Source organism: Phoca vitulina, unplaced genomic scaffold, assembly GCF_004348235.1.
Source record: "Phoca vitulina isolate PV1807 unplaced genomic scaffold, GSC_HSeal_1.0 scaffold41, whole genome shotgun sequence".
Classification (NCBI taxonomy): Eukaryota; Metazoa; Chordata; class Mammalia; order Carnivora; family Phocidae; genus Phoca; species Phoca vitulina.
The window spans coordinates 2,458,946-2,485,063 of NW_022589744.1; the positions used below are offsets into that span (position 1 = coordinate 2,458,946).

The 26,118-nt window shown below is 38.5% G+C and overlaps 1 protein-coding gene across 5 annotated transcripts in view; it reads left to right on the top strand.

Annotated features, from left to right (window-relative positions):
• Positions 1-26,118, top strand: part of DDX42 (DEAD-box helicase 42) — a 47,878-nt gene that overhangs the window by 12,512 nt on the left and 9,248 nt on the right. For 2 of the 5 annotated variants that reach the window (XM_032429950.1, XM_032429952.1), the window contains exons 1-11: positions 394-588; positions 8,991-9,227; positions 11,465-11,615; positions 15,904-15,965; positions 17,339-17,375; positions 18,215-18,364; positions 21,749-21,853; positions 23,471-23,590; positions 24,445-24,621; positions 25,234-25,362; positions 25,979-26,078. In XM_032429950.1, coding sequence (XP_032285841.1) covers positions 9,007-9,227; positions 11,465-11,615; positions 15,904-15,965; positions 17,339-17,375; positions 18,215-18,364; positions 21,749-21,853; positions 23,471-23,590; positions 24,445-24,621; positions 25,234-25,362; positions 25,979-26,078 — 1,252 coding nt within the window. In that variant the 5' untranslated portion in view covers positions 394-588; positions 8,991-9,006. Of the gene's footprint in view, positions 1-19; positions 282-392; positions 589-8,990; positions 9,228-11,464; positions 11,616-15,903; positions 15,966-17,338; positions 17,376-18,214; positions 18,365-21,748; positions 21,854-23,470; positions 23,591-24,444; positions 24,622-25,233; positions 25,363-25,978; positions 26,079-26,118 lie in introns of those variants that run through there. The other 3 variants (XM_032429954.1, XM_032429951.1, XM_032429953.1) reach the window with 3 other exon arrangements.

Sequence of the window (26,118 nt, forward strand, 5' to 3'; positions counted from 1 at the left end):
TCCACTAGGGTTCAGTCAAGTTGTCATCACTCTAACCTGGTGCTCCGGAAGCTAAAGGTGGCCATGCTCTATGAGACCACGTGGCCAGAGGCATGCGGAAAAATGTTGCCTAGGTCGTATTTGCAAAGGACCAGAGTTTAGGGAGTCCACAATTTTATGTATATGTGGTTTCTGCCCAAGCCCTTTTTGGGGGGATTTCTAGGCGGCTGTCATCGCTACGCTTTCTTCACCCCTAGGCCCACCTCCTGGGCTACCAGCATCCCCCCAAGCAGCTGTGTCTGGTGAGTGAGAAGTCTGTGAGGCGTTCTGGAGCTTTAAGGTCCGGAACCCAAGGCGCCTTCCGGGAGCCGTAACCCCCCCAGGCCCCGCCCATCGGCCCGCGCTCTTTGCACTGCGCATGTCAGCTTTGCGTTCCCCTCCCCCCGGTCAGCAACGGGCCGAGAAGCGGCGGCGGCGGCGGCGAAGGGGGCGGAGAGGAAGGAGCGCGGCGGACGCGGCCTGGACCGCGCGTACTCTGGCGGTGGGATTCTCTCCGCCTTGGCGGTAGTATCAGGTGCCGCTGCAGCCAGAGCAGCAGGTCTGTGCGAGGTGGGTCTGGTCTCGGGGTTGCTACCTTCGGGGCCACTGGAGACAACTGTGGGGCCTAGCAGGGACCAGGGAACCGCGGCCTCGCTTAACAAAAGAGTCTGCGGAGCTTCGGGGCCAGGGGTCCGGGAGGGGTGGGAGTGCGAGGCAGAGGCCTCCAGGGGTCCTTCCCAACCTCGTCGCCCTCCCACGACTCCCGCTTCTTCCATAACTCTCATTGTGGCCCAGTTGGCGGCTTTCCGGAGGCGGCGCCCGCCCGCCCGCCCCGCTAAGAAAGGGATTTGCAGGGTGCCGGGCTCCGGTTAGGGATAGCCACAAGGAGGGTTCTGACCGAAGTCGGCAGCAGTTGGCAGATGCAAGCCTCCAAATCAGGGGGACCCGATAGGTAAAAGTTGCCAAATCGGAAGACGGTAAAAACGTAGTCAGTGATCTTTGTGCAGCCTTGAGTACATCACTATTGTCGCACAAACTTTTTTGCGGCCTATTTAAGAGCCTATTTGATGCGGGTAAATAATTTATATGGAGTTGCAAGCATACGCACCAATAATATAAGGAGGAATTATCTTGCTAGTTGAGAGTTTGGGGGAATTATAGCTTTCCTCATCACTTTAGTGACATTCCCCCTTTGCTCCTCACTCCTTTAGGTAGTCATTCAATTTCCTTTGGTTGTATATTGTGTTTTGTAAATGATGTTTCTGTGTCTATTCTCCATATGCCCACCCCAGAGCTCCTAAAGGGCAGAGATTATTTCTTAATCCACTCTAACTTTCCAGAGCCAAGCCCAGTTCTGGCACATAGGAGGTGAGCAATATGTATTTCATACAAAAATTAACTTAGATTTTCAGCGGTGGAAAAAAAAAAGTATGTTGTATTTTTTTTTTACCTAGAAGGGGCATTATATGGTCTGATGTGCAATTCATTCAAGGAGTATTTTTATTGACGTCTGCTGTGTGCCTGACCCCTGCCCTCCTGAAACTTACTTTCTAGTTGGGGAAAGAGAGATAATAAATTATACTGTATGTTAGAAGACGATTACTGACTTAGGTTAAAAAAAAAAAGGCTAGAGAGAGGGATGGGGAGGTATTGCATTTTGAAATAGGGCAAGCAGGGAGATATGTACCGATCAGCTGATATTTAAGCAGCCTAGAAGGAGGTGAGGGAGTGAGCCCAGCAAGTATCTGGGGAAAGGAACATTCCAGGCAGAGGGAACAGCAAGTGTAGAAGACCTTGAAGAGGACAATGCTGGCCTGTTAAGAGGAATAGTTAGAAGACCAGTGTGCTTTAGAGCATTGTGAGCAAAGGAGGAGTAGTAGGAGATAAGGCCAGGGAAGACCTGGGGGAGGGAGCACCAGAACAACCAGGAACTTTCAGGCTATTAGGAGGATTTCACTTTATCTCTGCCTGAGATGAGAATCATCTGAGGCTTTTGAGCAGAGAAATGGTAAGATCTGACTTAAGTTGTAATGATTTAGTGTAATTCATGGAGGAGTGCATTTCTTCTTATTTTAGTTTTATCAAATTCATATTCATATAATCATCTTAGTTTCTTTAAGCTAACAGAGAGGAAAGAGATGCTTCCAAAATAAGTGTAACCAGAATTTACTTGTACTTGGCTTTAGGAGAAAATGAAGAAATTCTCAGGTTTTGTACAGATTCTCATTAAAGAATTGCCCAGTTTATAGTGTGTGAGATGCTCTCAAGGCAGATTATTAGGTAGAGTAGATGCTAATCAACTGTCACCAGAACTTTCTCCTATTCCAGAAACACAAGTGATAAAGTAACAAGGTTTTGTAATCAGTTGTTTTGTAGTCCACTATTTTTAAAGGCATTTAGATCATCTTATTTTCCACCATTGCCCAAAACATAAACTCTAGACAAATTATTTTCCTTATGTTCCACTCTTATTCTGCCTTTGCTTATTCTTCCTAGCCTTTGCTGTTTCTAGCTATCTTTCTTAAAATGTCTTCTTCCTTCATACTTCTCTAATCAGCTTGCATCTTCTGTGCCTAGCCTGGGGTTCTAGCTTTCTTATAAAGCCATCCACACTTTGTCAGCTCTTCGTGATCTCTGACATCTTCAGTGTCATGTGGCATGTATGCGTGGGATCCCTGAGTTGAAAGAGATAAGAGAAGTCTAGCTTGATACTCCCCATTTACTAGTGGAGAAATTGATTTCTGGAGAAATAATGCTAAATACGACGGCAATACGTATTATGCACTTGTATGTGCCATGCTTTGTTCTAAGTGTAATTTTGTGTATGAACTCAATTTTTCACACTGACCCTGTCAAGTAGGTGATATTCTCAGCATCTTACAGGCCCAGAGAAGCCAAATAACTCCCTTGAGGTTCACATCAAGTAAGTGGCAAAGCTAGGGTTTGAACATAGCCTGGCTCCATAGTCTGTGATATTTTACTATGCTGTTATGATTTTCTACTAAATCATAGCATTTTAGTACCTAGAACCATACCAAGTGGGACTTTATGCTGTGTCCTTGGCCAAGTTATAAATCTCCTTGGGACTCTTGCATATTGAATAAACAGTGAGTACACACTGTGGAAAACAGAAGAGATTAAAAAAAGCAAAAAAGTCTGGTTCTTCACCTGTGAAACCTATAACTTAGAGTTGGAAAGAGAAAATTAGACCACAAATAGTTATGATTAAATGTTGGGTATTTTAAGACTTGAAAGGGATTGAGGAATGAGCTACCACTTTTCTGGGAGAGTCATTCATGTCATAGCTCTAGGAGTTGGGCTTTGAAGGATAAGACTTTGGTAGATAGGTATAGTGAGAGATTTGGTGGGGAAGGAATTCAGGTAAAGGGAAGAGCATTTACCAATGTACTTGGTTTTCTTGGAAAACCAGTGCATGTGGGGAAACCCTGGGAGATATGAATGGTGAGGTGTGTAGTTTTTTGCCACAGTGGAGAGTTTCATTCCAGCTTGATTGCCTAACTGGAGAGCTACTGAATTGAAGGGAATGACCGAATGAGAAATGTGCAGCGGGAAGGTTTGGGGCCAGGATCTGAAAGAACCTGGAAGAAGGTTGTTGCTGAGCATATGAATGCTCACCGCCCTTGGGTGTGACTTTCCCTAGTTGCACAGTATTAACAAACCAAAGGAGGTCAAAATTCATTTTCTCCTTTGCTACTTATGTCTGGCTCCCTATTACTTCATTATTTTATACTTTACCACAAAGAGTCACTTCTCATAGGTGATGAAATATTTGCTAGTTGTAGATGCAGCCTCTAGAAGTACATCACCATGACTTCTCCAATAAAACAGACATTCTTAGGGGCGCCTGGGTGGCTCAGTCAGTTAAGCGTCTGCCTTCTGCTCAGGTCATGATCTCAGGGTCTTGTGATTGAGCCTTGAGCCCTGCGTTGCCTCCCTGCTCAGTGGGGAGTTTTCTTCCCCCCCCCCCCCCCCCCCCCCCGCTCATGCTCCTGCATTTTCTCTCTCAAATAAATAAAATCTTTTTTTTAAAGATTTTATTTATTTGAGAGAGGAGCAGAGGGAGAAGCAGACTCCCCACTGAGCAGGGAGCCCAATCCCCGGGACTGTGGGATCATGACCTGAGCCAAAGGCAGACGCTTAACGGACTGACCCACCCAGATGCCCCAATAAATAAAATCTTAAAACAAACAAACAAAAAAGGGCATTCTAAAAACGGTAGAGTTGAGGGGGTGGAGGATTACTTGTCAGATGTCAAATATCAAATACCAGTCACCTCAGAGAGGCCTTACCTGATTTCTTTTCTCTCTGTAATAGCTTACCTCTTCTTGCTTGCCTTTTTCCTTTTTTGTTTTTATTTTGTTTTGGTAGCACTTCTGGTACCTGAAATTATGATTTGGTTTTTCTTTCTCCTGGACCAGACTGAACTCCCTGAGGGCTGGGGCTGTGTCTGATTGTGTTACTTTATCCAAAGCACCTAGAACAGTGCCTAGCAAAATAGGCACTCAATACATTTTGCATTATGTCACTCTGGTAATGGTATAACGGCTGGATAACGGACTTGTTAGGAAATATTGCTATAGTGGAGATGGAAGTGGGAAGGAGAGGTGTCCTTCATAGTATTGACACATAAAGTAGTTAGCGGTCAGTATAAAACAATGTTAGTTATTACTAAGACCAAACTTAGGTTGTTCTCTTTAAAGCAAGGCTCATGAAATTTTGTTTATGCTTCTATTACACAGCTAATTCTTTTCAAATTAGAAATTTTTAAAATGCAAGCTTTTCAAGAAAAAAGGTAGTTGAATTTTCACAAACATGTTTGCATCTCAGAGTAGAGACTGAGGTCTAGAAAGCATCATCCCTCCCTCATAAACTGGTTAAAATAGCAATGTAAAAATACATATGCAAATGGAATTCTAATCCTTTAATTTTCATTATTTTTTTTGTTTTTAAAATACACGTTAAAAAATCTTAGCCATTTTAAGTGTATGGTTCAGTGACATTATGTCCACATTGTTGGGCCGCCATAACCACCATAGTGTTCACAGAACTCTTTTTATCTTGTAAAACTGAAACTGTGTACCCATTAAACAATAACTCCCCATTCCTCCGTACCCCCAGGCCTTGGCAACCCATTCTTTCTGTCTCTGAGTTTGACTGTTCTACCTCACGTAAGTGGAATCATACGCTATTTGTCCTTTTTGACTGGCTTATTTCCTTAACATGATGCCCTTAAGTTTCATTTATGTTGTAGCATGTGTCAGAATTTCCTTTCTTTTTAAGGCTAAATAATATTGTTGATATGTGTGTGTGTGTGTATGTGTATACATACGTGTAGATATATCTCATAGTTTATCTGCTCATCCATCAATGGATACTTAGGTTGCTTCCATCTTTTCGCTTTTGTGAATAGTACTGCTCAGATCATGGGTCAGATATCCCTGCTTTCAATTCTTTTGGGTATATACCCAGATGGAGAATTGCTGGATCATATGGTTAATTTTTTGAAGAACCACCATACTATACTGTTTTCCACAGTGACTGAACCATTTTATGTTCCCACCAGCATTATACAGGGTTCCAGGTTCTCCACATCCTGGGCAACACTTGTTATTTTCTGTTGTGTTGTTTTTTTGTTTGTTTTGGGGGTTTTTTTTAGTAGTCATCCTAATGAGTGAGGAGGTGTGGTTTTCATTTACATTTCCCTAATGATTCGTGAGGTTGAGCATCTTTTATATGCTTATTGGCCATTTATATATCTTTGGAGAAATGTCTGTTTAGGTACTTTGCCTATTTTTAAATTGGATTGTTTGGGATTTTTTGGTTGTTGGTGGTTTTTCAGGAAGTCTATGAACTTCACCTGGGTGTGGAAGCCTGCGGTGATTTTACATGCACTGAAGCTAGTGGGTGTTTTCACCTTTTCTTGTCAATGTGAGAAGTGTTTATGGAGGCAGGGGTGAAGTTTCAGAGCCGTTTGATAGGACTTTGCCAGCTTGGTAGGAAGGGTGTAGCAGGCATATTATTATCTGAGAGAAGGCCTGGAAGTGCATGCGTATGTGTTAAGACCAAATAAAGGGAGCTTTGAGAAGACCCACAAATAGCAGGAATATAGTTAATTTTTAAATATTCTCAGTGTATTTATTTCTTAACTGTTTACTAGATGTCTCTTCTCCAAAAAATGTTTGTTTAGAGAATGTAAGTTAATTTTAATATCCTAAACGGGGAGGGGGGGGGGGCATCCTTTTTTTTTTTTTTTTTTTTTAAACATAGAGATTAGGTTGGCTCTCTTTTGCTTGTTATATGTCAGTATATCAATCCCTCAAACCTCTATGATGGTCAAGGGTCTGTAGCCATACACCTATATAGTATAGCCTACATAGTCTAATAGGAAGGATTATTGTCAAGAGTAAGGAGTTAATGGTGCATTGAGGATGATTGGCTTAGATTTCATCAGGAAGGCTGGATGGCAAGGTTTGTAATAATGGAAGACGATGGTTTTCACAAATACGGGGGTGAATTTTGAAGAACCTGAATGCATGATATTTATTCATCCAACAAAAAATATTTGAGTACTACACACATACTAGGCTCTAAGGATGGACGCAGTGCTGGACAGAACACACAGAGTCCCTGCCCTCATGGAGTTAACATTCTAGTCAGTGCGATATTACAGAAAGTGCAATTGTTTGGCCTTGCTAGAGGCAGTAAATTAGGGAAAATGGGCAGTGTGTTCTAGATGAACTAGTAAAAGGCTTGAGGGTTCTGAAGTGTTCAATCTTTTGGTTGACCCATTTCTCAGAAGAGTAAAGAAAAAGATATTGCATATTTTGCATCTTGTTTGGTCTGAAAGCCATTGACTCTTACCTGCTAAAATCACACCACCTGCCTATTTGTAGCAGAAGTTGAACTTCTAACACCAAGTATATGATTTGCTGCTTTTGTAATTTGAGCCCTTTGATTTTAGTAGGACTAATTTATGTGTGTGCCCATCCTTTTCGCCTATCCAGTATCTTGTTTCTTCAGTTTCCTCCTCAGGACTTTGTTCTTAGGATTTTCCTTTCATCCTACATCTTCAGTTTTTATATCTCTGTTGGCTTTTCCTCTTTAGCACAAAGATTCAGCTATGTTTCACAACATTATAAAACAGTAGTGGAGAGGGGTGCCTGGGCGGCTTAGTTGGTTGAGCGTCCGACTTTGGAGTTTGGCTCTCAGGGTCCTGAGATCAGGCCCCATGTAGGGCTCCGTTGAGCACGGAGTCTGCTTGAGATGCCCTCTCTCTCCCTCTTCCCCTGCCCCTCCTCCCCACTCATGTTCTTTCTGGCTCTCTCAAATCTTTTTTTAAAAACCCTTTAAAAAATAAAAATAGTAGTGGAGAAATGTATTTATTGACATTTAAAGATGTTCATAGTGTATCATTAGGTGAAGAAATTGGTAACTAAAACAATACATACAGTATGGTTTCAGTTTTGTTTTTAAATTTTGTGTGTGTATATACATATAGAGAAAATAGCAAAAGATAACAAAATTATATACCTAGGAGAGGAAATTTCAAGTAGTTTTAAATTTTGTTCCTTTTTGCTTTCTGGTCTTTCTGCTTTTCTATAAAAACTTAGGTAGCTGTGTCATTAAAAAAGTTTTTTTGGAGCCAAAACTAGTAAGATAATACAGTATTGTTTTTAAACTGATTTGATCAATGCTCAGGAAATTTCTTTGCAATTCTTAACCATAGTCTGAGTACTTCAGGCAACTACTATCAGTGAATCATTTTTTCTTCCTGGCTAGTGTTCTAGTGGGCATTGCCCGATAAGCGCATTGTTCATGAGTACCCTTCAGAGACAATTACATAGATACTTTCTACAAGTAACTGATTTATCTTTCAAGTGTTGATTCTTTCATTCCTCCAGATATCATTACCAAAGGATAATCTTTCATTTTGGGACAGTTTTGCTGATAGCACCTCAGCCTCTGTGACAGCAAGCACTACATTATATTGTAATTGCAGGTTGTTTTGTTTTCTATTTTTTTTGGTGGAGGGTTGGTCATTTGTTTTCCTGGTAGACTATAATATAAACTTGGGAATAAATATTATGAGATTAAGTCTTTTCATCTTGGTATCTTTAATTGCCTAACACAAGCCTAGCACAAATCAGATCCTCAAAATATTTGTCTTGTGAGTATTTTTGGCAGCTTAAAGATGCTAAATTAAAAAAAAAAAAAAAAAGATGCTAAATTAGCAGTCTTATTCTTCTTTTTTTTTAAGGTTTTTTTTATTTATTTGACAGAGAGATAGCATGAGCAGGAACACAAGCAGGGGGAGTGGGAGAGGGAGAAGCAGGCTTCCTGCTGAACGGGGAGCCGGATGCCAGGCTTGATCCCAGGGCCCTTGGGATCATGACCTGAGCCGAAGGCAGATGCTCAACGACTGAGCCACCCAGGTGCCACAGCAGTCATATCCTTTTGAAGGGGATAATGTTAAATACCACACTCCTGTTTAGACTGTGATCCCAAAAAATGAATAGCACTTTCTTTAGTGTTTTTAGAAAATGTGATTGTTCTGTTGGAGTTGACATATCACATAGCTGAAGTACAAAGTTAAGTCGTTTTTGGTTTTTGGTTTTTGGTTTTTGTGGGGTTTTTTAAGATTTATCATTTTAGAGAGCGAGCGCGTGCGAGCGTGGGGAGGGCAGAGGAAAAAGGAGAGAGAATCCTCAAGCAGACCCTGCACTGAGTGCAGAGCCCGATGCAGGACTCAATCCCAGGACCCTGAGATCATCAAACTAAGAGACGGACGCTAAACTGCCTGAGCCACCCAGGCGCCCCCAAAGTTAAATAGTTTTAATTTAGAGGCAAAAGTTGAAAATGAAGTGTAGGCAGAAGTTGGGGAAGAGACTTAAAATTATCAGTGGGCTATTTATAAGGTTAAATTTATTATTAGCGTATTTTTTTCCTTACAGATCAGTCATTGACACCATGAACTGGAATAAAGGTGGCCCTGGCACCAAGAGGGGATTTGGCTTTGGAGGTTTTGCTATTAGTGCTGGAAAGAAGGAGGAACCCAAACTCCCACAACAGTCCCACAGTGCCTTTGGGGCAACCAGCTCTTCTTCTGGATTTGGAAAGTCAGCTCCACCACAGCTCCCTTCTTTCTACAAAATTGGATCTAAACGGGCCAACTTTGATGAAGAAAATGCGTAAGTGGTAATCCTGGTAGTTTAGCCAAGGTTGGGCTTTGAGATATTCATTCTATCAACAGATATTGAGGTAAAGAAAGCATTTGTTTCCCCGAATAATAATATGACTTCTTTAGTTGCTTATCACTGAATTGTATTGTTCCTAATAAGTTAAATTGGTGAGTTTACTCATTTGTGAGGAACATAATGCTTGTGTGCTTACTTATATCTTTCCGTGTTCCAAAAAAGATTTGAGGCTATTGAAACCTAAATATGGCTGAAGAGTTTTAAATAATTCATGTGGTTTTGATGGCCTTTGTTGAAGTCTTTTATTGACCCCATGTAAGTTGTTTTGTGACAAGCAGTAGTCAAAACTGGTAGAGACGCAGTTTGTCTCAACACCCAGGTCTTAAAACGATTATGTTGTAACATCTTATAGTGGGAGAAAAAGCTACTCAGATTTTTGCCCAAAGTTCTCAGGAAACATACTTTTTTTTTTTTTTTTTTTAAAGATTTTTTTTTTTTTTTTTTTTATTTGAGACAGAGAGAATGAGAGAGAGAGAGCACATGAGAAGGGGGAGGGTCAGAGGGAGAAGCAGGTCCCTGCCGAGCAGGGAGCCCAATGCGGGACTCGATCCAGGGACTCCAGGATCATGACCTGAGCCGAAGGCAGTCGCTTAACCAACTGAGCCACCCAGGCGCCCTCAGGAAATATACTTAACAATTACTTTTTTAACTTGATTATCTGATAGAGTGGTTGTTATAAAAAGCTAGGGTTTGAGGGTTTGAGCTCTAATTCCTATAGATGATAATTTCTTTCTTTGCTGAAAGTGAAGAAATCTCTTACTGCTATTATTTCCAACCCAGATGGGAAAAGTTGAGTTGTTTTTTTTTGTTTGTTTTAAGAGCTCAAGATGGGACACTCACCGGCATTTTTAAAGGCTTGTATGTTGCAGGGATGAAATACAGAAGTAGATGTTTAAGATTTAGCAAAGTCAAGGATCAGTATTCTAGAGAGCAGTTTACCAGTTCAGGGATACTTTTTCATTAGTTAAATGAAACCTGTATAAATCAGTATGTATGTGTATGTAGCACATTACAGTTGTTAGAGCTTTTAAATAATTCCCATGAAGACCTGAAATGCTTTAAAATTTTATTTTTTTTTTTATTTATTTTTTTTTTATTTTTTATTTTATTTTTTTATTTGACAGAGAGAGAGACAGCGAGAGAGGGAAGACAAGCAGGGGGAGTGGGAAAGGGAGAAGCAGGCTTCCCGCCGAGCCAGGAGCCCGATGCGGGGCTCGATCCCGGGACTCCAGGATCATGACCTGAGCCGAAGGCAGTTGCCTAACCAACTGAGCCACCCAGGCGCCCCTGAAATGCTTTAAAATTTTAAGCTGCAGTCATTATTTATTTAATATTCGTTTTATTACTGTTTTATTTAATTTTGAGATAAGGTCTAAACAGTGTTTCTGTTTTTAGTTTATAAAGAGCTATGAAGTTGTCTTTTCTGAATATTTAAGAAGTATGGGGAATGATTTTGGATTGAGCATTTATTATTAATCTTTGAAGTTTTCTGTCAGTCCTCAGAAAGTAGTCCAGAACTTCTGAAGAAAGTCCCTAGCCTTATGAATATATTGCTAAAATTTTTTTAAGGATTATAAAGAAAAAAGTAGGTTTTTAATACTTATATACAAAAGTAATTTTTTCATAGCGTACATTCTTTAATATTTGCTGTATCTGTTCAACAGTGATATACTAAATTTTTACTGAAAATGCATCCCTTTTAACAGAACTGGAAATGTGATTTGAATAGACACTATTGAAATGAGAGAATCTGCTGTGACTGTTTTTTTGCAGTATTAGAATTTTGCATGTATTAAACAATAATAGGGGCGCCTGGATGGCTCATTTGGTTAAGCGTCTGCCTTCGGCTCAGGTCATGATCCCAGAGTTCTGGGATCGAGCCCCGCATCGGGGAGCCCCTGCTCAGTGGGAGTCTGCCTCTCCCTCTGCCTCTCCTCCTTGCTCTTGCTCTCTCTCTCAAATAAATAAATAAAATTTAAAAAAGAAAACAATAGGTCATTTGCCAAAGCCTGGAGGTCTCTAACAAGTATAGTTCAGATCTCTTAATAGTAACATACATATACCATAATAAAAATTTCTGTTAAATGAAGGATTCACCGACTCCAAATTAAACATTCACTTTATCAATCATGCATCTTAATTTTCAGATGTATGTATTTTTTAATTTCCAGATATTTTGAAGATGAGGAAGAAGACTCTAGCAATGTTGATTTACCTTACATTCCTGCTGAAAACTCACCTACCCGTCAGCAGTTCCATTCCAAGCCAGCAGATTCTGACAGCGATGACGATCCCTTGGAGGCATTCATGGCCGAAGTGGAGGCAAGTATCAAGGCTGTTTTGTTAAGTTACAGCAATTAGAAATAGATCAGATTGACCTAGTTCTTCTTTCTGGCCCTCTCTCGGGAGAATTTTGCTCTCATATGCTATAGTTTCTTTTTTTTTAAGATTTTATTTATTTGACAGGGAGAGGGAGAAGCAGGCTCCCCGCTGAGCAGGGAGCCCGATGTGGACTCCATCCCAGGACCCTGGGATCATGACCTGAGCCGAACGCAGACACTTAACAACTGAGCCACCCAGGCGCCTCTCATACTCTGTAGTTTCTTAAACATATGTCCACACACCCTGTAGCATTTTCAGGAAGTTTGAACTGTGACCCTTAAACAAGGGCAGTTCAAAATTTGTATTGTGTGTTTTAATATTTCTTTGTCTATTCTTAAATGGAATGATTATTACCTCCTTCAGTCTAGCATTAAAGGCAATTAAACTTCTAAGGAACTTGCTAAAATTATGAATTCTGTATTCTGTACTTTCAATGTTTATTTCTTATTATCAACATTACCAGCATCCTGACCTCCCTGTAGAAATTGAAACTTGTAACCACTTTGTTCTTAAAACTCTTCTCACTAGGCTTTTGTATTTTGTCCTTTTTCTCCTAACTTTTTTTTGTATTTATTTACCTTTTATTATGAAAAATTTCAGATACATACAAAAATAGAATAATAAAATGAGCTCCCATGTACCCTTCACCCTGCTTTATCAATTAACAACTTTTAGCCAGTCTTGTGTTATCTAACCCCTCTTCCCTCTTTTAAATTATTTTAAAGTAAATCCCAGGCATATCATTTCATCCATTAGTATTTCTGTATTTCTGTAACATTTAAAAAACATAACTACCATATCATTGTACCAAAAAAAAATTCATTACATATTCATCTTAACTATTCTGTTACTTATATGATCCCCTACCAATTTCTAAAAAATGTTGATGCCTGTGGTTCTCTATATTGATTTGCTATGTTCACTCTTTATACATCCCTAATGACCTCGTCCACTTTGAAAACTTAACTTCTATGTGAATAATTCATGTCTTTAGTCTCACAGTCTCTCTTCGGTTTCAGCTCTGCTTTTCTAAATCACATTGACTATTTTTACATGGATGGCATCCCCCTGGAGTCTTATTCCTCAACCAGGTCTGTCTTTTGTCATATATACCTCTTAATGCCAGAAGATCAAACGCGTTCATGAGTTACTTCATTTAATCCTCAGAATAACAATGGGGAATTGACAGGAAAAAAAATACATAGGAATACAATTTTTTTTTAACTAATAAGAAAACTGAGCCCTGTGGTAATTCAAATCCCTTGCCCCAAATCCCATTGGTACCCTGTGGCAGAGCTGGGACCCAGATTTTTCTGGCTTAGTAGTCCTGAGAACCTAGCTCTTTCTAGTGCGTCATGCTACCTTTCCTCTTATTTGGCAAGTTCTCTCAATCTTTATAGTATCTTTTGCATCTGTTTCCACTATAGTCAGCCTGCTTTACACTTTCATTAACTCTTTTTTTTTTTTTTTAAATATTTTATTTATTTATTTGACAGAGAGAGCGCAAGAGAGGGAACACAAGCAGGGGGAGTGGGAGAGGGAGAAGCAGGCGTCCCGCTGAGCAGGGAGCCGGATGCCTTGCTCGATCCCAGGACCCTGGGATCATGACCTGAGCGGAAGGCAGACGCTTAACGACTGAGCCACCCAGGCACCCCTCATTAACTCTTTCCTGGTGTAAATTTTCTCCCTGCCTTCAGTTCTCTGCCTCACATTTATGTGGTATACAGAAACAGAGTAATTAGACTAAATAAAGCATGTTGTTTGTCATGTTACTCCTCTTGCTCAAAAACTGTCACTTCATTGTTTATGAAATAAAGTCCTTCCAGATTCCTCAGGTACTTGTAACCTAAAGTCTTCAGACACATCTCATCTCTAAGATAAAGGAGGGAAAGAAGGAATCCAATATAGATGTTTTTCTTTGGTCTAGGTACTGCTTTTTAAACATGTGGGCCAGAATTTTTTGGGGGGGAGGGCGCCAGAATTTTTAAGATTAGAAGATTTTATCTAAAAGTTCAGACTCTTGAAAAGTGGACACTGGCAAAACTAAGCCTGCATTCTATTCTTGCAATACAAAAACAGTTTTGGGCTGAGCAAATGGCTGCCTGCTTTAGATAGATAGGGCTTGCTCGTTCTAGTTCACCTTACTGTCAGTCCCTTTTATCTTCTTGACATTGAGGCTACCATTTACAACTATTTATCATCACACTTGTGTTTAGTTTTCTTACAGTGGAGAAATATTTTTCTCTTATCAAATACAGAAAATAAAAGACTCAGGATCATGTGATACAGGAAAAATTGCAGCGTGCTTCTTTAGAATATTCCTACTTATTAAAGTGTAAGCAAAGCACATCTGTACCAAAATAACTTATCCTGGTTTACTTCCTTCACTGCCAGATTGGTACCCGTTACTGTTCCCCATCTTTGATTTAGAATAACTCAGACTATTTGCCTCTTAAAGAGTATGCACTTTATAGGTAGCAAAGCCAGAATTCAACTCCAAATCCCATTTTCTTTCTGCTACGTCATTCCATATCTAAGCTCTTGTAGCACTGTATTTTGGGGATAACACCAAGTTTCACGTGCTTTGCAACGTGGTAGCGATTTAGTTAAGTATGTTAAATGATTCTCTCTGCAAGTAAAGGCAATAAATGTTATGTCATGTTTGAGGTGTCTTATATGGATCTTTTCTCCCTCTGAGATACAGACATTTCCCAAAGGGCTGTTTTTCATTGTATCTTACAATCCCTAGTGATGAATAAGAAGAATCATTTCTTGATTTTTCTTGGTTTAAATTCAGATTTAATTTTTAGTAATGCAACTTGGTGTAACCCTTTTTGAGTGGGAGTATCCAAGAATGGCCCAGATTCTCCTGCTTGGCATTTCAAGTAGTTGAAGCTGTAGGAGGGTAAGTCTCTTTGATACAGTATCATTCTTCAGGGTGGTTTTTGGTATAATATTCAAGGGGATTTTGCTCATTTTAGGACAGAGATTGGATATTGTCTGATCTTGGACAGAGTGGTGGTGTCACAATATTGCATTAATCCTTGATCTCAGGTATATTCTTTACTAGAAAATGTAAACTTCTCTAGTGTTTGAACTTAAGATGAAGACTAAGTTTTAGCCATTGTTTCAAGAAAAGATTTATGTAGGCTTAAAAAATATGTTCTATAAATGTTAGCAACCCATTCCTTATGTTGCTTTTAGTTGTAGTCTTGAGTATATTGTATATTTGGCTCAATTTCTTAAAAAGTGAATTTGTTTATATGTAAAATTGAGTTTTAAAATAACTCCTCTTTATCAGGAACATTCGATTAGCTAGAACACCTGACCATGCCAGGTTATAGTTAGTGACATTTTTTTAAATCAAGGAAACCAGAAAAACTCATGTTGCTTTATAATAAGAAACGATAGTGCAGGATGTGTTTTACCTTGGAAAAATTACTTAATTCTTCTGACCTTGATTTTCACATGTATAAAACAAAGAGATCAGTGATTATTAATTAGCTGTGTATAATAATTACCTTTGGAAAATGGAAAATACATGCATTTAACTCCACCCCCAAGAATTCTGATTTGGTAGATTTAGAGCAGTGCTTTTCAGCCTCAGGACTTTTGACATTTGGGGTTTGATAATTTGCTGTGGGGGCTGACTGTGCGTTGTAGGATGTTTAGCAGCATCTGTGGCCTTTACACAGTAGATACTGGTAACAACTGCCCCCCCACCCTCACTCCCCAGAAGCAACCAGAAACATCTCCAGACATTGCCAAATGTTCGCTGGGGACAAAATCACCCCAGGTTGAGAACAGTCTTTCCAAAGTCAGATCCAGAAATTTGCCATTTTTTTTTTTTTACTAGCTCCATTGGTAGTTTGATGTTAATGGTCTTAAGCTATGCTCTGAGAAAGGCTAGTTTGCCAGAATTTAAGGCCTTCTACAGCTGTAATTTTTTTTTAAAAGTGACTAAGCATTTTTTCTAGCTTTTCCGTATGTGGTAAATATTGTAGCTAAAAATCATGCAATCCACATGTAGCCAAGTTTTTAGAACATTAAGTATTTCTCTTGAAAAAGTAAGTGTCAAAATACAATTTGATTACATCAAGATGTAGTTGTTGAAATGCATAGCTAAAAGTGTGATGGTACTTGTTTGAATCTAAAAGTTCTTTGTAAAGAAATTCCCCTTTTAATGTGTTTAGTGGATATGATTGCATATGGCCTTTTGTTTCATTAGGATCAGGCGGCTAGAGACATGAAAAGGCTTGAAGAAAAGGACAAGGAAAGAAAAAACGTAAAGTAAGTTGTTTTCTTCTCCCTCACAAAGGTTACATGAAAAATGCTAAAGTATTGCAAAGCTTATTCCCCCAAAGTTTGTAGAGAAAAATTAAAATACACAAATGTCTTAACTTGGAGTTACCCCTGTATCTTATTACAGAGATGACAAAAGTCTTTGCATTTGCAATAATTAAAAAACATTCTTTTTGGCAGAGTAGTATTTAGTGTTTCATTATAAATAGTTTTTTAGTAGATGTAAGAGTGAGTTACAGTGGGAGTTAAAAGAGTATAATTACTAACGTTTGGGCTCATTGTTCTGAGTTTTGTCCCATAATTAATACAAAATAAGTTAATGCCTATGTAATTGATTATGAGGAATAATTAATGGTGATTATATCATAAAGTATGTTATTAATAAATAATGCAACCTGGTTTATTCAAGGAGTGATATGCTTTAGCAACAGATCAGAACTTTGAAATACCTTATTTTCTGGGAAAGCGAATTCTTCTCTTTCCCTTGCTGAATACACTCCTCTTAAGGCTTTTTGCTTACCAGGCACAGGTAGGCATGGTTGGACTTTCCCTCTACTTGTCAGTCAGTGCTTCAGGCCCTCCCCAAGGTTCCTGCGCCATATGGAGGTTCAGCCCTCTCTTTGGTGCTTACTGTGTGTTGTATCCTCTTCCAGCTGCCCTACACTGGTGACTTTGCTTGCCTTGAGAACAGCAAGTGTTCTAGGTTAGGCAGAAAGTCTGTTGAGAAACAGATGGTTGTGGGAACTACGCAGCCGTACTTATAGCTCCTGAGAGATGCTGCAAGTCGCGACGGCCCCCTTCTCCACGAGAACTGCTTAGGAGTTTTAGTATCAAACTTACAAAAGAGTTGAGGTAGTTTTTCTCTGTCCCCAAGGATTTTGGCTGAATCCAGTTACTCTAGAGCTAGAAACTCTGGGGGACATTAAGAAAATTGTGACATTCTTTTTAGCATATACCAAATAGAGGGTTTATTGGTTTTTTTTTTTTTTTTTAATATATATAAAACGCAGTTTCTTTTTAAAATGCCTTTCACAACGGCATGGTGTTTGTCTTACGGGGTTGTCAAAGCTAGGATCCTTGGGTATCTATCTCCAAAGGTTTTTACTCCTTATATCCTCTTTAGTAATTGATGTTTCTAGGGTACCATATCATCCCATTCAAAAGAGTGCAAACGCAGCTTACAGAGTGAAGTCACACATATATGATGGATGGATAGTGTACAGTTTGTTTATTGCTGCTTTGTTATTGTTAGTGTTGAGAGTTCCTGTGCTGTATGGAATTCAACACTAATCTGCTATAAGTATGGAGCTGGGTATGTGGAACATTTGCAGGGAAGTTTGTTTCTCCGCTTGTTTTTCCAGGGGTATTCGAGATGACATTGAAGAGGAAGATGACCAAGTGAGTTCCTATGCAGTATTTCTATCTTTTATTTTTACCCCACAAAGTCTGTACTGGGGACAAGCTAGAGCTTGCCTTCACTGAAATGGCCATTCCTGACAGTCACCAGGGAATGTCATGTGACTTCCTCCTTTTCTACATGTATGACTGATTGGTAATAGAAAAATTCACATAGCTTTCCCCCATGTTGAAGATGGAACTTTTCATCAACTATGACATCAAAAACAAATATGACCTTTATTCAGCCTGATTTTTTTTTTTTTTCAAAATTACCGTTTATGCTTCTAAATCAAGAAGTAGTGTGGGATCTCCTGATGGCCTCTAGCAACATCTAACCTCTACCTCTTTCTAAGGGTTCTGTTTGTGATTCTTTTATCTCAAGATGGCACATTAATGACTGTCCTTCAGTATTTTTTTTCCCATTGTTCAGTTGTGGGATGGTGAGAAGGGAACCAGAGTGAACAGTAGCCCTTTCCAGGTTTGTGACCCTTCTAATCAGTGTCAACTTCCAAACTTGGATTGGTCAGTCCACAGCATGTTCCACAGCTCTGGGCAGGGTAGGTAGACACCCCACCCCAGGAAGGCTGTGGGCTAGACAGCTTTGTAAGTCTTGTTAAACAAGTGAAATCATTGTGTAGTACTAATTGTCTCATTCGTTTCTTTTGATTGTCCCTCTGAATACTGCTATTGTTAAAGGAATCATTGCTAGTATAAGTCTTGCCTTACTTGGTAGGTATTTAAACTGTGCAGTCATCTGGTACACTCTGTGCACTAATTACAGGAGCAGAGATGTTCTTAGTTGTATTTGGGTATGATTATGTTCTTGTGCTTTCCTGCAGGAAGCTTATTTTCGGTACATGGCAGAGAACCCAACTGCTGGTGTGGTTCAGGAGGAGGAAGAAGATAATTTGGAATATGATAGTGATGGAAATCCAATTGCTCCTTCCAAAAAAATCATTGATCCTCTTCCTCCCATTGATCATTCAGAGGTATGGTGTTTCTTGCTGAATTTGATTCTTATTTCAAAAGCTGATAGTTCTCTTCAGTTTTAATATTTAGGTTTTCTCAATATCTGAGTAATCCTGATTCATACTCCTTATGTCATGAAAATATTTGTTCTTTGGGATCTTCTCATCTCTGCTAAGTGGTTGAGTCAGGAAGTGAAGCTTTATAGCTTATGTTATTCAAGCCACAGCTGAATCGCTCGCTCCCATTAGATTTTAGGCTAAGAATATTTTTTAAGCAATTGCACTTGTTTTCCAGACCATCGTTTACCTTTCAAAATGAGCCCTTGGGCCTGCATTTGTTTTTTAATTGCTGTAAATCTTTATTGTTTCTCTCAGATCTGGGGCAGGTGAGAGGCTGTTCCTTCAAAGTGGAGCCAGGAATTATAGTTTCCTTAAGTCAGGAAAAAGAGAATGAGGATATCAGTATACCCACTTGAAGGAAAAAAAAAAAAGTGTTCCATTCAGGTTAAATATCAGACTAGATCTTGCATCCCTTAGTCTAGATCTAGGATAGTGGTTCTCAAAGTGTGGTCCAAGGACTCCTACAAGGGTCTTTTCAAGGAGTCTGCAGAGTCAAAAGAATTTTCATAATCCAGCATAATTTGCCTTTTCCAATACATCAGCATCTGCATTGATAGCTAAAAGCACGGGTAGGTCGCACTGCTGAAACCTTAGCACGAATGAATCAAGCCAGTGTTACCACTCTTCTAATAGTGGTTATGTTCTTCCCTGTCACACCATCACAGTTTAAAAAAAAAAAAAATCCAGTTTCACTTAAGAATATCCTTGATGAAACTAAAAATTATGATTTATTAAATCTTGACCCTTGTGTTAGGTTCTTTTTATTCCATGTGACAAAACGAGAAGTACGAATTAAGCATTTCTGTTGCATGCCAGAAGAGGATAGTTGTCTCCAGGAAAAGCACTTAGGTATTTGAGTTGTAAGCTGACCTAACTTGCTTTTTTTCATGGAACACCATTTTCATTTGAGAAAATGAATGACTTTCCAAAGGAAACAATTGAAAATGTTTATTGCCAATGATAGGAATTCAAACTTTCAAGTGAAAATTAGAATTTGGGAAACTTCTATTCACTAGACAGAGTTTAACAGCTTTCCAATCTTAAAGTCTGTTGTAATGAAATTAATGGTGATAAACAAGTATTTTTTTTTTTATTGTATCGTGAAATGTTTCACCGTGTGGATGATCTGCGTACTACCTCAGTGAACCAATATTTTCAAATAGTCAATGCATGATTTTATGAAATCGTGCGTGAGTAAAGTCTTCATTCAAAGTGCGTGATAGACCCGTGGATTATAATATAACAATGTGGAAAGATTATTTACGTGGTGTCAGATTATACAATGAAAATACCTTTTAAGAAGTGACCACTTGTCAAGGCTCAGTATACTATCAAAGGAGTAAAAATCCACAAGAATTTGAAAAGACTATTAAAAATAAATACTCTCTTCCCTTTCTAATTACATACCTTTGTGAGGCCAGATTTTCTTCGTAGGCTTCAGTCAAAGCAATATATCACAAGAATTTGAATATAGTAGGGACCATTTTCTTTTAAGTCAGACATTAAAGAGATTTGTAAAAATGTAAAGCAAGGTTATGACTTTTTTAAAATTAAAGCTTTTATAGTTAAAGTGTAATGGTGTCTTATTATTTTTAAATGAATAAATCTTAAAGAATTTTCTTAATTTTAATTTTAATATGGTAACTATCAGTGGATAAAACCCACACAAGCAAAAGCTTGTTGTGTTTTTGTGAAGTGTAAAGGGCACCTGAGACTAACACGTTTTGAGAACTACCGGTCTAGACTGGAGTATGGGTTATACTCAATTTTTTAAATGTTTCCTTTTGCACAGATGCTACCAAATAATGCCTTGGTATTTTACATGTGGCAAATGAAACTAAATCTGTGAAACTGATGTGGGAGGAAGCATCCATGATAAAGGATGAAAATCTAATAAGGAAAAATACACAAGTACTTGAAATAATCATCTAATAAGATGTTTGAGATACTTGATGAAGCTCTCAAACCTCATCATCCTGCTGGGGTAGCCCACAGTTGTCCTCATGTAGTGTGGGCAGTCTGCCAGGAGAGACCAGAAGTAAGGAAAGGATAGCCCTTCTGCCTCTAAGTAGCTTTCTTCACATTCATTTCATGTATTTATTCATATATTTATTTATTTATCCATTTCATACATATGCATAACAAAAAAATTACGTATTTGTACATACAGTTTGTGAACAAAGACACTTCTGCCCTCATGGAGCTTCCGTTCTGAAAAAGAGAGAAGAGAACTGAGGAAAATCCTGTTCTAGCTTAGTGCAGGTGTGGTGGGGAATGTAACAAAAGGTTCTGCCTATTTGTGGTGCTAAAGGAGAACTTCTAAAACTTCCATTTCTTTTTTGTTGATAATACCGTAGAAAGATAATTTTAGGCTATAGCCAGAATTAATGTAATTTATTGTAGACCACTTGTGTGGTTAAAGAGAATCATTTAGCCAAATTCATAAGTGGTGATAGGCTTATTTTTATAGTCTCAGTAGAGTAAGTTATGAAAAGAGTAACAGGAATGACTTCTTTGGAATTGGAAATACTTAGCCATACATTTTTTTAAAAGTTGTATAAAGAGTTTCATGTTTTTAAAAAGAATAGAACTCCCTCTAAAGGCAGAGCTCTTCTCAAAGGAAATACTAGAAATGTTTTTAAATGCTAGAGCTAGGTGAACAGCTTATTCCAAAATATATTTAAATGTTATAAGCTGGGATGTCTTTGAAACACTTGTCCTCTAAAGTAAAACAAGACAGAATCAGAGAGGGAGACAAACCATAAGAGACTCTCAACCATAGGAAACAAACTGAGGGTTGCTGGAGGGGAAGGGGGTAGAGGGATGGGGTAACTGGATGATGGGCATTAAGGAGGGCATGTGATGTAATATGCACTGGGTATTATATAAGAATGATGAATCACTGAATTCTGCCTCTGAAACTAATAACACACTATATGTTAATTGAATTTAAATTTAAAAATAAACAACAAAAAAAATACTTGTCTTCTGAGGCCTTTGGCTTTATAGAGATTCCTTAGTCTGCATCACAGTGGTTCAAATCTGAGGTGTCCTTGAATCTCTTTAGGATGTAGGTTGGTGTGTGTTTATATTGAAAATGGAAATAGGAAAAGATACTGGCTGTACATTTGGGATGTGTATCATGAATAAGTGAATTCCGTTGTCCTCTCTTGCTGGTTAAGGCTTTACTTATGTAATATGTGTAAAAGGTTATTTTGCATTAAAATCAAACTTACAGGATTGACTCTTGAATTCTAGACTAACTTTGAATAATTGGACCTGCAGATTGACTATCCACCATTTGAAAAAAATTTTTACAATGAGCATGAAGAGATAACCAACCTCACCCCTCAGCAGCTAATAGATCTCCGTCATAAGCTTAATCTTCGGGTAAGTCAATCATTAAGCCTTTTTTTTTTTTTTAAGATTTATTTATTTGAGAGAGAGAGTGAGCGAGAGAGAGAGCACAAGCAGGGGGAGCTGCAGAGGGAGAGGGAGAAGCAAACTCCCCTGCTGAGCAGGGAGCCCGATGTGGGGCTCGATCCTGGGACCCTGGGATCATGACCTGAGCCGAAAGCAGACGCTTAACCGACTGAGCCACTCAGGCGCCCCTAAGCCATATATTCTTAATATTAATGTTAGTTAGTCCAGGGTTAGTATTGTTGCTTATCCAAACTAAAATAACCTTCTTTTCTGATGGTTCTTGGACTATCTTTGATAGAGTAATAACTATGTCCTATAGGCCCCTATGTCTTGATCTTATTGTTTTAGTCTTCCAGCTATTTTAGGATAGGATTGTTTTTTCTCCAATGCAACACATGTGACTGCTATATGTGTTCAGTCAATTTTGTATCTTGTGTTGGAGTAAGAAGTCATTGTGACCTTAAAATTAATCAGCAAGTGTTACTGCAGTGAGTACTGTGTGCTAGGAACTGTGTTGGGTGGGCTGGAAATGAAGGGTAAGAGTCCCCATCATCAGAAGAGGAGACAGGATTAATAGATGTAAACAGTATGTGAAGTCTTAGAATATTTTAAAATTAAGCATACTTCTCAAATTATGTAGCACACTTTTTTAAAAAATTAGAAGAAATTAACACCTTCTTAAAATATGCACTGATTTCAGAATAATAGTTTTTAATGGTCTGCCAAAAAGTTCTGGGTTGCCCATTAGCCACATTGTTTAGGGTACTGCTAGATGTTAAGTGAAACACATATAATACAGTAATATCTACTCTAGTGCGGACAGCTTTCTGGCCTCTGTCTGCCTTGCCAATTTCTGTGTGATGTTTGAACCTGTTTTCTGAGAAAGGATGTGTGCATATGCATGTAGTGTCTATTTTCCAAGGGTAATCCCCCCCCCCCCAAAAAAAAACCTTTTAAGTGAAATCCTGATTAGCCATAATCAGTATTAGAAGCATTGCAGGGTTACTACTGTTGAAGTCAACATGGAGGTTATAAGCCCCGTTCTTCACCGGTACAGTTTGAACAATGTTTGATGGTGGCTGGCCCATCATTAAGTGGGACACTAACTCTTTAGGCAGAATTGAAAATGGAGACAGTAGATTGTAACCAGTGGGTATAGACATGTCTTGTTTGGAGTTCATTTTATTTCAAGAGTATATTTTGTTTTTTTCTACCATCTGGTTAATAGTTATGCAAAATGGCAAAAAAAAAAAAAGTATTCATGACTTCTTCCAATTCATTGAGCAATATTTTTATTTCTTATAAGAAAATTCTGATCTAAGAGATTTCTAGGCGCTTAATCATTTTAAATCATACGACAGTTCTCTCAGGAGTATTATATCATGGAGTTTTTTTATGTAATGCTTTAGATCCATTATTACTCGAGTTCTACCTTTTCAAACAGTGTGCACTTTTGACCACAGACTTCCTATTTTCCCTTCTGTATACTCAAATGAAGTACAAGCTACAGGTAAACACTGTTGAACTTCCGATGCTGCTCATTTTGAAGTACGAGTCACTCCTGGGGGTTGTCTTTATTTCTAGGTCTCTGGTGCTGCGCCTCCTAGACCGGGAAGTAGTTTTGCTCATTTTGGGTTTGATGAACAACTTATGCACCAGATTCGGAAATCTGAATACACACAGCCCACTCCAATACAGTGCCAGGTAAGTAAAACATAGTGAAAGAAAAACAAAGTAGGATGATACTCAGTAACCATATTTATTTTACAAACAAGTCAAAGCAGTAAAACAGCGTATAGCCCAAAATTATATTGGCATAGATAGAAGGTATCTAAATATTTCCTCTCTGGCTTAGTCTCCAACTTTTGCTTTAAGGGGGAAAAGAGAACATAGATGAAATCCAAGAGTATTTTTGAAACCTTTAAAAATCAAAGAGAAAAAAAAAAAGTGAATTATTGACCATTCTAAGATGTCGCTACAGGGGCTGGGAAATATTCTTTTGTATCTGCTAAATATCTTGAAAATATGACCTGAAGAAAGCAGTTTGTCAGGCCTAAACTTAAAAAATATTTGCGTGTAGACAACACACTGTCAGTGATTAGGATTCCTTTGTGACCTGAAAATTCTCACTTATAACTGGAAGTCATAACTTTTGTTTTCCATTTATATATGGGATTTATTGATTCCTACACAGAATATAAGAATTTCCTGTATGTGGATGAGTGAGCTAGTCTTTACCTTCTCAAGGGGAAAATTTTTTTATTTTAGCAACCCACTTACAGTATACATTGCAGTTTTTCATTTCTGTATCTCAAGCATATGGAGTCATTCATATTTTGTAAATCGTGGATGACCCACATGTAGAGAATGATAATATTATTTCCTATAAATCAAGAAGTTCATGGAAATGCCAGGTATTCCTTTTTATTTTATAGCCAGCATAACCCATCAGGATATTTGTTTCATTGGAAATGAATGTCATTGATTTCCCCAGGATTTCTTTCAGTACATCTTTAAAATTGAAAGTTTAGAATGGATATACTTTATTTTTCCTCTAGGGTGTGCCTGTGGCATTAAGTGGTAGAGACATGATTGGTATTGCCAAAACCGGCAGTGGAAAAACTGCAGCTTTTATCTGGCCCATGTTGATTCATATAATGGACCAGAAGGAATTGGAACCAGGTGATGGGCCAATTGCAGTGATAGTGTGTCCTACTAGGGAGCTTTGCCAGCAGGTATGTACTTTGTGTAGAATGCCCCCTTTTGTATGTGAACTAGCAAGGGACTAGTCAGTCAAGAGGGTAGAATTAACTGGGAAACTTTTTAAAAATGTGAAATTTAAAAAATTTTTAAAATTAAAATTTATCATTTTAATTAATTAATAATTTTTTAAGTATATGGTTCTGCAGCATGAAGAACATTCACGTTGTTGTGCTACCAGGAAACTTTTGGAAAATATTATGTTATATATTTTCTATACAACCAAACACATATTTTTCCCTAAAACTGTGTTAAGAGAAAAAATATATGGGAATTACTTGTATTTTAAGTTCCCAATGTTTTCCTCCTGGGCTAATTCATTTTGCTTGGGTAAAACAGCAATGACAAGGTCAGGAAGTAAAGTTTAAAAGAAAAAAAGAGTAATCAAGACAAGGTTGCAGATAGCCTGTTGGGATCTGACAGTGGTGCTCTGTTCATTTACTTTATGAATAAAAATGTGATTATAAAGCATTATTTCTAGCTTTTGATTTTCTAGGACATCACATTCTCTGGGTTTTTTTAGAACTCCCTTTTGGGTATTGGTCAGTGTTCTGGTTTGTTACGTCATTATGTCAACAACTTTGCAGATCCATGCAGAATGTAAGCGGTTTGGGAAAGCATATAATCTTCGATCAGTCGCCGTATATGGAGGAGGGAGCATGTGGGAGCAGGCCAAGGCCCTTCAGGAAGGGGCAGAGATTGTTGTGTGTACCCCAGTAAGTATGTCTTGGGTTCAAATGGCTTCTCAGCCACTCTTGGTATGGAAAAAGGGTTAGTTATTGAATGGAATGCTCCCCAAAATGTGGGGTAAAGCAGGGTCGAGAATACTCTGATAAATGACAGCCTGTGGCTTTGGTTTAATTTTGATTGGTTGACTAGAATAGCAGTCCATTAAGATTCTCTGACATGTATGTTAGTAGCTATAGATTCCCCTCTACTTCAGATTTTTTTTTTAATGCTTTCCTAGAAAATGGATCTATGGTTACTTGAGAGCATTGAGAATCAAAAAGAAGACGGTCTTTGGACCATACAATTTGGAGTTTGGTCATAGTTCCTAAAAGAGTGTAGTCTAAACATTAAAACCCATCAATAAGGTTTTAAATTAGGTCATTTTAGAATGCCCCACAAAATAGTTCTGGCCATGTTCCCAAAACGAAGTTTTCAAATTTTCTGTTCTTTTATGCTCTGTAGTGCATAAAGTCTGAGTCTGTCAGACCCAGTGTCTGTTACAGTTGACAACTGGAGTATTAGCGCTTTTGCCAGGAGTACAATTGAGAAAGTTCTTGTAAGTGCCTTTAATTATACTTACTGTTCATTTTCTGGATCTCATAGGGTAGACTAATTGATCATGTGAAGAAGAAAGCTACCAATCTTCAAAGAGTCTCTTACCTTGTGTTTGATGAAGCAGATCGCATGTTTGACATGGGATTTGGTATGCCTTTAATACCAGTTTCTTCTGTCCCCATCCTCAT